The sequence below is a fragment of the Sinocyclocheilus rhinocerous genome, unplaced genomic scaffold (genome assembly GCF_001515625.1).
Source record: "Sinocyclocheilus rhinocerous isolate Xijiao unplaced genomic scaffold, SAMN03320098_v1.1 scaffold2496, whole genome shotgun sequence".
Taxonomy (NCBI): domain Eukaryota; kingdom Metazoa; phylum Chordata; class Actinopteri; order Cypriniformes; family Cyprinidae; genus Sinocyclocheilus; species Sinocyclocheilus rhinocerous.
In genome coordinates this window covers 131,512-142,919 of record NW_015656162.1, presented here as the reverse complement: position 1 = coordinate 142,919, position 11,408 = coordinate 131,512, and the positions used below count along the sequence as shown (strand labels likewise).

The following is an 11,408-nucleotide window of genomic DNA, read 5'->3' as shown; positions in this document are numbered from 1 at the left end:
TCACACCTAGGTTCCTAACTGATGACGAGGAATTAACAGAGCAGCCATCAAGTGTTAGGGAGTGTTCAAGGTTATTACATACAGAGGTTTTAGGTCCGATAACTCGTTTAAATCACGAGTCATTTGTGTTCTTCACTGAATTCAAGCTTCACACAGGATCTGATCGAGACTCATCAGTGAGTAACGTGTCTGCTTTAGTGAAGCTCGCAACCACTGCGCTGTCGTTTGAACTTTGACCCGAGCGGATAAACGCTCCGTGTGTCGCGCTTCAAATGAGTCGCCCAGCCCTACATATGACAGTCAGAATTAAATATTCGAATTAAACTTATGCACAAAACTGGAATATCGCATAAAACATTTGCGAATAAAGCACCGTTTCCATCCAACGAGTCAAAGAGAACAAAATAGTCACTTCCTGATAAACTGACACTAAATATCACTAAGAAAACTTGGAGAAGCCACTGAATATAATAATTTTCATATCTGATGAATGACTTGCGCCTCAGAGCGAGCAGACGAAACACAATAAATGCTGTCACTGCTTTCAGAGGCGGATGCTGCTGTTTGGGAACGCAGTCGTTTAAGACAATTATACAGAAATACTTTGACGACAGACTTTACTCGGGCTTTTCAGAACAACGTTTCAGATGCTGTGAATGAGATCGGTCCGCTGTTAGTCGAGTTATCCCGTCACATCGTGCAGTCACATTACCTTTTTGATGCGCATGGTGGAATTTATTTGGTAAATGTGTTTACATTATAGTTTATGCGCATTTTTTCTTATCGGATAAAAAGTTTATCCTACTCAATTGTGTGCATACGTTTTTTTATGCACATTTTTTACAATTTATGCGCATCTTTTCCATCCACCGTTTTTTTATGTGATATTCCAATATGCGCATAAAAATAGGTGGATGGAAGCATGACTAGTGTTTACTTCTTTTCATCTGCATGTTCTTCGTTATTTATTATGTAGGGAAAACAACAACAGCAGCTTCTTATTTTATTATTTATACTTTGTGCCAGTTTCCCAGGAAGTTATGTGTGTGTGTGTGTGTGTGTGTGTGTTCCTGCAGCAGTCAAAGATCTGCAGTGACGTTGATTCTCCCGTTCAAGCTCGTCGGAAATGTGCGGCTGCATTAAACACGGTACGGCTGCTCACACTGCATGTGTTCACTGTGCTTTAGCCATCAATTAATTTACTCTCTTTCTATTCTTCAGTCTGAGGACAGTGATGGAGATCTGCTGTCAGATATTGATTTTCAGGACGTCTCCCTTCATCAGCCCAGAGCTGTGGAGCCGCGTCACGTCAGGAAGCCTCATGTACGTCAAGTTAAGTCAAGTCACCGTTATTTATAGAGCGCTTTTTACAATGCAGATTGTGTCAAAGCAGCTTTACAGTATTAAACAGGGAAATAGTGTGCCGTTCTCCTCTGGCCAGATGACATGAATTAACGTTTCTGCATTTGACATTGAGAGCATAGGTCGTAATTTAGATGTATTTTTGAGATGGAAAAATGCGGTTTTACAAATGCAAATACGTCACATGATCAAATCATACAGACAGAGCGTCAGGTGTTAGATTATCGTCTTGTGTCTTCTAGAAGGTCCGTCGCGAGGGCCGGCAGTTTCTGGATGAGGAGGCCGAGCTCTCTGAAGATGAAGATGTTTCCTCCGATGAAGATGAAGGAGATGAACAGAACCACTCGCTGCAGGGGTTTGTGGTGAACACGACTGAATGCTCTCAGGGTCTGAACGGTGAGATTCACTGCTTCTCCATCTGAACCTCCACTGCCACAAACACCGCCGCTCAGACGATATTCAGCAAGGACGCATTAAACTGATCAAAAGTGCAATAAAAACATTTATAATGTTACAGTAGATTTCTATTTCAAATAAATGTTGTTCTTTTGAACTTTCTATTCATCTGTGAATCCTGAAAATAAAATGCATCACAGTTTCCACAAAAATATTGTGCAGCACGACTGTTTTCAACATTAATAATAATCAGAAATGTTTCTTGAGCAGCAAATCAGCATATTAGAATGATTTCTGAAGATCATGTGACACTGAAGACTGGAGTAATGATGCTGAAAATACAGCTGCGCATCACAGAAATAAATTACAGTTTAACACATATTCACATAGAAAACAGCTGTTTCACATTGTAATAATATTTCACTTTTTCACTTATTTTTGATCAAATAAATGCAGCTTTGGTGAGCATTAAAAAAAAAACATTAAAAATCTGACCGACCCCAAACATTTGAATGTATTTAATCTCTCCCTGTAATAAATGTGCTTCTCAGATTAAATATTAAATGAGATTTATTTTCATTTCTATGTGTCGTCTTCTCATGGTCAGACTCTGAGATGCAGGCGATCTATCTGAAGTCTGTGAGGAGTCCAGCGGTGCAGAACCGGGTCCGAATGACGTATAAACCCAAACATAGCGTGGATATCTTCTCACAGGTGAGCTGCTGTATTAAAAATATTGAGACTCTCAAACATCAGCTGTTGAAAACACATCATGACAATCATCATATCTTGTTTTGGTTTGTCACTAGCTGTTTCCATCCAAAGATGCAAATTTAACTTCTGCGCAAAAACATCGCATAAGACATCTGCGAATAAAGCACCGTTTCCATCCAACGAGTCAAAGAGAACAAAATCGTCACTTCCTGATAAACTGGCACTAAATATCACTTAAGAAAAGTAGGAGAAGCCACTGAATATAATAATTTTCATATATGATGAATGACTTGCGCCTCAGAGCGAGCAGACGAAACACAATAAATGCTGTCACTGCTTTCAGAGGCGGATGCTGCTGTTTGGGAACGCAGTCGTTTAAGACAATTATACAGAAATACTTTGACGACAGACTTTACTCGGGCTTTTCAGAACAACGTTTCAGATGCTGTGAACGAGATCTGTTAGTCAAGTTATCCCGTCACATCGCGCAGTCACATGACTTTTGACGCGCTTGGAGGAATTTATTCAGTGTTTTCATCATAGTTTATACGCATTTTTTCTTATTGGATAACAAGTTTATCCTACTCAAATGTGCGCATAAGTTTATGTGCATTTTTAGAATTTATGCACATCTTGGCGTTTACATCCAACATTTTTATATGCGCATAACAATAGATGGATGGAAGCATAGCTATTGAGTCAGTTTTAATGGAGACTCTGTGTTTGTGCCGCCGGTGCTTCAGATCCCAGAACAGGACGAGACGTACGGCGAGGACAGCTTTGTGGTTCATGGGAGTGAGGATGAGGAGGGTGAGAGTGGCGGTGATGAAAAGCCTGTGGAGGTGATCCATGAAGACTCATACGTCGACGGGAGGAAACAGTACGCCACGCGCCGCAGAGTCCAGATCCGAGGAGTCCAGTCAGAGAGGAACGGGAAGAGCAAACGCTCGCGGATCATCCGGGTCCAGGACTCCAGTGAGGAGGAGGAGGAAGAGCAGACAGGCTCTGTGTTTACAGACCCGCAGCATCTCCAGAGCGCCTCCAGACCGACGGATCGAGACGACAGGAAGCGGCAGAGACTCAGCGATCAGGCGGCGCTGTCAGAGGAGCTCGACTTCCTCCCGGAGAAACAGGTGAGAATCACATGAGCTCACAGCAGCTCTGTTCCCAGATCAGTGTGTTTCAATTAGAGCTGTAACCTAACTAGGGCTGGGCTTTTTTTTTTCTCTCTCAGAACGTGTGCCCAATTCAAGATAACAATTTTGATATTTTAACATTTTATGATTCAAGTAACTTCCTCTTTCATATATTTATTTTTTTTTTTAAATTGCCCAGCCCCGTGTCTAATGATATGATGTATTGATGCAATATGTAAAAAATATTATATATTTTTGAGATGCCGTTTTGACACTCTATTAGCCACATCTGCATCATCAAGCTGTCATCAAATATTTCATATCTTTATTATATCTTTATATATACCTTATATATATATATTTATGTATAGATTTTTTTTAATGTATTTTTTTCCACAACTGGAGAACCTCATTTTGTTGTGTTTACATTTTAGAGGAGACTGAAAGACCTTGACATTTGTCGTTTCACAAACCAATGATGAGCATCATCAGATGCTTGATGATGATATTATTTAAGAAAACTAAAGTGCTTTTTTTTCTCGTTAATGTCACAAATGGGACACAGGATTTGCAGTTTTCAGAGAGTTCCATTTAAATGATAAAGTGATAGTTCACCCAAAAATTAAACCAAACAGTTGACGGTAGCCATTGACTTCCATAGTATTTTTTTTTCCTTATTTTGAAAGTCAATGGCTACCGTCAACTGTTTGGTTCCCAACATTTTTCAAAATATCTTCTTCTATGTTCAACAGAAGAAACTCCAAATACAGGTTTGGAACAACTTGAGGGAGAGTAAATGATGACAGAATGTGAACGATTCCTTTGTTTTATTTTGGTTGCATTTGTGATCTAATAAAAATGTTAATTTTGTAATATTAATATATCCATCACGGCTATATATCCATATCGGTATATTCTTTATAAGCGATATAAAGAATATGAGGCAATACTGTTTATACTGAAAAATATAGCGGAGGATGCAGACTGAGCTGCTGTGGAGAAAGTGCATAATCCAGTTTGTTTTAAACATGTGACAAGCTTTAAGGGCTTTAAAAAAAAAACTGGTCAGATATATTATAGTTTAGAGCGGCTCGTGTGCCGCTGACAGAGACGTTACTCGCGCTGTTTAATGTGTTTGAGATGTGCTGTCTTACTGAATGCAGAACTTGCATTTCACAGGTATATTCTCCGTCTGTAAATGTTAGAAAGTCATGGAAATATTTCCATTTTTCTGTCAGGAGTGCATGAGCTTCTGCTTTGGGATTCTCCGCTAAACTTCACAGACTTCATTAAACGACAGATTTTTTCTAAAATGCAAAAACAAAAATACCGAGATATATACCGTATATTGCAAATCAGCCAAAAAAATGGCTGATGGTGTCTGATGTGTGTTGTGTTCCTGTCTGCAGGGGACTGCAGTGACTGCGCAGACGCAGATCCCTGAGCCTTCTGCTTTGGGATTCTCCGCTAAACTTCACAGACTTCATTAAACGAAGCACAATAATTCTGACTAAAATATATATTTTGCTGAAATGTGTAGTTGGACAATAATGTGACATTTGTAGAATTATAAACCAACTAGTAAGTGTGTTTTTATGATAGCACTGACTGTAATTGGGTAATCGAGTCTGTGCTTTTGTTCTCATTTATTTTCATTTTTAGTTTAGTGGCCAAAAAAATGGCTGATGGTGTCTGATGTGTGTTGTGTTCCTGTCTGCAGGGGACTGCAGTGACTGCGCAGACGCAGATCCCGCCGGCCGCAGACGCTCCTCTGAGAGTGCTAGTGGACAGCCGCTGCATCAGCGGGGGGTCAGAGGTCGTGTCCCGTCTGCGTCTGCGACACGGCCTGCAGGTTCACGTCTGCTCTCTGATCAGCTCAGACTTCATCGTGAGCAACCGCATGGCGGTGGAGCGGCAGAGCGAGTCCGAGCTCGCCAGCGTCCAGAACCGCAGACGGCTGCAGGACCGAATGCAGCGGCTGCTGGCGGCGTTCGAGCGCGTGTGTCTGATCATCGAGAGGGACCGCAGCAAACCTGGTGAGAACATGTTTACACCATCAGAAGCACTTAAAGGATAAGTCCACTTCCAGAATAAAAAGTTCCTGATAATTTACTCACCCCTATATCAACCAAGATGTTCATGTCTTTCTTTCTTCAGTCGCAAAGAAATTGTTTTTTGAGGAAAACATTCCAGGATTTTTCTCCATATAGTGGACTTCAATGGTGCTCAACGGATTGAAGGTTAAAAATGCAGCTTCAAAGAGCTCTATACAATACCAGCCGAGGAATAAGGGTCTTATCTAGTGAAACGATCGCTCATTTTCTGAAAAAAATTATATTTATACACTTTTTAACCACAAATGCGATGTGCATGCACGTCTTTATTAGCTGATGTTGGAAAGGCGGAAGTTACCGTCCCAGTGTTTACAAAGCCAACATGCAAAAAAATGGCCTTTACAAAAAAAGGTCAAACAACGATGTCGGATGATTTTAAAGTTGGAGGAGAAAATGAGATGGAGTTTTTAAACGAAGTACAAAGACGAAGAACTAATCACGCGTGACTTTTTCTGCTTTTGCTCTTTTCTGCGTGTGAAGACGTGCATCGCAGAGCTAGAGCAAGCCCAGCAGTTGAGGTTAAAATGTGGATAAATTATTTATTTAATTTTTTTCAGAAAATGACCGATCGTTTTGAAAGATAAGGCCCTTATTCCTCGGCTGGGATCGTGTAGAGCTCTTTGATGCTGCATTGAAACTGCATTTTAGACTTTAAATGATTGGCCACCATTGAAGTCCACTATATGGAGAAACATCCAGGAAATTTTTATTCTGGAAGACGGCTTATCCTTTAAAGCATGAAATAAATTCAATATCTATTTTCTAAATGCATGTTTTTGATCTTATTGTGAAAGTTTCATCCATGCATGTTTCTTTTTTTTTTTATTTAAACCTTGTTTTAATCAAAATGTCATAACAGTGAAATGTCAGGTTTCTCTCGGGCGACGTGTGCCGTTTTTCTTGAGAAGTCAAATGCTGAAACAAATACAGCCGACGTTTTTAACTAAAATACGAGTCCATAATAACGCTTCCTCCAGTGAAAAAGTGTTCTGGTCTGAATCAGGAGAGAAATCTGCACAGATCAAGCATTGTTTACAAGCCAAAACTACGGTGGCCGAGAGAGCTCAATGCACTGCAACTTCAGAAAACACATGCAAATTAAGAAAACATCTTCATCAGTTTGACAACACGTGCTGCAAATCCCCACAACAGAAAAAAAGAAACGCGCAAGTACAGACCACAACAAAATTAAAATTAACCATGTTTTTTTTTGCTGTATTGATTACCATTTGTATAACCACAGTTGTACAAATACCATGGTTAAACTATGGTTAGTGTACTAAATCCATGTTTAATTTGTGCATGGTTCAACTATAGTAACCATTTTTTTGTTTTTGTTTTTTTTATACAGTATAATAAATGTATTTATTAATTAATTAATTTTAATACCATAGGCTATGGTTGATATTTGTTAGGGAAGTTGTAAAAGTAAGTTAGCCAGTTTACATAACCTTTCACAGTTACAGTAATTGTATATTTCGTCAGCTTATTTAGGCTAATAATATCCAAAAAAAAAAAAAAAAGCTAAGGAATCGTATAATCAGGGTGTTAAAATAAACACAAATCTCACCTATCAGAGCAAACATTAATAAAAATTTCTCCGCAAGGTTCGTCAGTTTGCAGTTCCCTTAAACATTTCCGATGTGGTCTGTGCCTATTTGCGGCGCGTTTCTTTATTTGGTGGTGTTGTGAGCATTTGCAGCATGTGTGTTGTTAAATTGATGATGCTTTCTTAATTTGCATGTGTTTTTTCATTTGCAGTGCGTTGAGCTCTCTCGGCCGCCGTCCTAAACCGCTCTAAACAAATATGTGGCTGGATTTTGATGTGAGAGACGACAGGAGATAGACTTTTTCACTGGAGGAAGCGTTATTATGGACTCGGATTTTAGTTCAAAACGTCTTAATGATGGATTTGTTTCTTATAAACACACAGCTTTTGGCTTAAACCAGACAGTTTCATCTAGGGATGCACGATATTGGATTTTTGCACATATCCTATATACCGATATTTTTCAACTCGTTTTGGCCGATACCGATATATTTCCTTTGTTTGGAAAAAACACCAAGTCTGTCCTGTGCAGAGATTATAAACAAATTATTTTTTAAATTTTGTTAAGTTTTTAACAAAAACTTACTTGCTAGAATTAAAAAAAAAGTTATTTTATAATAAAAGTACATTGAAAGCTTTGAAAATAACTATAAATCAACTATAAACCAATTACTGCATTTTTTTTTTTCTTCAGGCAGATGCAGGTAACATTTTATTTGAAGATTTAACATTTAGATGTAGATGGTCTAAAGCAAAAGAGTTGTAAAAATTCTGAAAATCTTTTCATAATCTGCTTGGAAAAAAATGTATCACACATTAATGAATACATCTGTATATATAAAAAAAATTTTAATTTACAAGTGTTATGTTTTTGATTTTTATTCATGTAAGCTATAGCTTCTGACCTTTAAATCAAAACATGCTAATGATTTTATGACATTACTGCTTTATTTAATCGAACACAATCTTAATGTTATTTGTGTATTTTACTTTCATTTTAATACAAGTAGGCCAACAGCGCCCCCTAAGTAAATAAAAGGCCTTACCGGATGGGCATTAGGACCCGCTGCTGCTGCTGCACATGCTAGTGACTGTTAACTCTATCACACACCAGACGCGTCATTCTGTGTTTGCTTAATTGCTTTCTCTGATTAAATACGGCGATCCAAAACAGTGAATCTAATCACCATTCTGACAAAAGTTCGCTTCAAGAATGACCACACTGCTGACATGATTGTATTGCTAGCACACCCTGAGCACATGTAATTTATTCATCTTATCGGAAGGACATATTGGCATAATTTTTCATGGGCCGATGTTTACATTTTAAGCCATTAGCGGTCGATTCCGATAACGTTCCGATAATATCATGCATCCCTAGTTTCATCTTTCTTTCTTCGGATTGTGGCCGATGTTTACATTTTAAGCCATTATCGGTCGATTCCGATAACGTTCCGATAATATCATGCATCCCTAGTTTCACCTTTTTTTTGGATTGTGGCCGATGTTTACATTTTAAGCCATTATCGGTCGATTCAGATAATGTTCCGATAATATCGTGCATCCCTAGTTTCACCTTTTTTTTGGATTGTGGCCAATGTTTACATTTTAAGCCATTATCGGTCGATTCCGATAACGTTCCGATAATATCATGCATCCCTAGTTTCATCTTTCTTTCTTCGGATTGTGTGAATGTTCCTGAGACGGTCGTTCTGATCACGTGACGTCTGCGTGCGTCTGTTGTTCTCAGGCGAGATGGTGCGAGTGTTTCAGCGCAGCCGCTGTTACGACGGGACGCTGGCGGCGCTGGTGAAGGCCGGCGTGCGGCTGCTGGTCAGCAACGGTCCAGACGACACCGCCGCTCTACTGACCGAACTCACACAGGTGGAGCGGAGGAAAGGTCAGGCCATCAGCGTTCCCCTAGAGGTCAAAGGTCACCGGCAGCAGGCTCTCCAGTTCTACCTGACGCTGCCTCACGTGAGCTACGTCAGCGCGCTGAACATGTGCCATCACTTCAGCTCCGTCAGTCACATGATCAACAGGTGCGCTCATTCACACCTGATGCTCCTGAACCGCAGGTGTGCTTTATTAATGTGAGTCAGGGCCGTAACCACCATATCCCCCCCCCCCAATAATGCCAATCTGTCCCCCCCAATATCTGAAACTCGTGCACTGATCTGCTGCACTCCATTACGCAGCGCTCTGTTTTTAGTAGGGATGTAACGATGAACCACGAGCCGGTTAAAAATCTATTCAAATATGTGATGATTCAAATCGGTTGAGATGCTTAGCAAATCGCGATACAATTGGAGTAGGAGTTTATATGAATGTATCTCTGAGGGGAACTGACTGTTCATAAGCACAGCTCTGCTTTGTTTACAGTGGTATCCCAGGAAACACTGTATCATTGCTCTTCATAAGCGCCACCTGCTGGCAGAGAGTGAATCTGCGTCTCATTCAGCTTGTCTGCTGTTTCCTTCAGATATGTTTTATATATAGTTTTAGAAAACTAAAGTCAGACCATTCTGTTTTTGCTTCAAATTTTGAAATTATAAGTCTAATTTAGATTAAAAACTGCTCATGTTGCATGTATGCTGCATCTTTGTTTGGATCATGATTAAAATGCAGTGGTTGCCTCTAATTTTAAATGGAAAGAGCACAGACAAAGCCTTAGTTTGTTTATATGAAGAGATTTATTTTATTTGTGTAACTTATTTGGATTGATTTGGGGTTTGTTTTAAAATTTCAATTTAGCTTTGTTATATTTCAATTTCACAAAGAAACGTGCAGCAATAGCCTAATCAAAAGACACCTTTTCATTTACTGTATAATGTCTTCAATCTCATTTTGTTAAAAAAAAAAAATCGTGAGAAAATCAAAACGTGAAATCAAAATAGTGAATCGAATCGTGAGTTGAGTGAATCGTTACATCCCTATTTTTTAGGATGACAAAAAGGTTTCAAAGTGACCTTTTCCGCCTGGCCTGCTCAGCAGTCTAACAGCGCTTGTCAATGTCAAAAATAATTGAGATAGCCAATCAAATCAATGTAGGCGGGCTTTACTGTTCACAGAAGCAAAGCGCAATTTTCAGCACGAAACGTCAATTTAATGTTGAAAGAGAGTGAGGTAAGATGAAGTAGCAAATCATTTAATATTAGTCAACCGACAGCTATATCCAGAGATGCAAACTACTCAACTTTTCCCCTCAAATATGGCTATTTTGATTGATTGATTGAGAGAGAGAGAGATTGAAGTTGCATGTGTGATAGTTACCGGAGTCTGTGCATCTCTCTCTACAAACAATGAAGCTGTGAGTTTTACTTCAAAATCAGCTATTTTACCCCCTCATTGCTGAGAAATATAGTGTAGCAATTCAGGATTCAGTATAGCTGTTTTATTAATAAAAGTCAGCATTGACAGCAAGTTTCTGTGCGCAATCTCCGATCTCTGTGCATTAATTAAACCAGCTCATTAATATAGAATGGTGATTAAACTGACTTTAAACGGTTTTAATGCACACCTGCGCATATATTTATATATATATATATATATATATCATTATATATATATAAAATATTTGTGTGTGTGTGTGTGTGACTCGAGCACAAAAGCAGTCATAAGCAGCACAGGTATATTTGTAGCAATAGCCAACAATATTGTTAAATATTTTCTCAATATTTAACTAAAAATGCTTCTTCTACACTCTTAAAAATAAAGGCCCATGAAGAACCCTCAACATCCATGGAGCCTAAAGGTTCTTTATAGCAGAAAAAAAGCTCTTTAGATTTGTAAAATGTTATTTTAAAAATTAAGAAAAATGGTTCTTTTATGACTTTTTTTCATTGAAAGGTTCTTTGGGGAAGCATATATGTGACCCTGCAGCACAAAAGCAGTGTTAAGTCGCTGGGGTATATTTGTAGCAATAGCCAACAATACATTGCATGGCTCAAAATTATCCATTTTTCTTTTATGCCAAAAATCATTAGGATATTAAGTAAAGATCATGTTCCATGAAGATATTTTGTACATTTCCTACCGTAAATATATCAAAACTTAATTTTTGATTAGTAATATGCATTGCTAAGAACTTCATTTGGACAACTTTAAAGATGATTTTCTCAATATTTAGATTTGTTT

General features: G+C 38.7%; 1 protein-coding gene across 1 annotated transcript in view; it reads left to right on the top strand.

The window, feature by feature from the left end:
* fancm (FA complementation group M) overlaps window positions 1-11,408 on the top strand; it is a 48,062-nt gene that overhangs the window by 32,761 nt on the left and 3,893 nt on the right. The window contains exons 18-24 of the mRNA XM_016527178.1: window positions 1,077-1,148; window positions 1,222-1,323; window positions 1,605-1,758; window positions 2,366-2,472; window positions 3,216-3,605; window positions 5,329-5,644; window positions 9,022-9,313. Coding sequence (XP_016382664.1) covers window positions 1,077-1,148; window positions 1,222-1,323; window positions 1,605-1,758; window positions 2,366-2,472; window positions 3,216-3,605; window positions 5,329-5,644; window positions 9,022-9,313 — 1,433 coding nt within the window. The remainder of the gene's footprint in view (window positions 1-1,076; window positions 1,149-1,221; window positions 1,324-1,604; window positions 1,759-2,365; window positions 2,473-3,215; window positions 3,606-5,328; window positions 5,645-9,021; window positions 9,314-11,408) is intronic.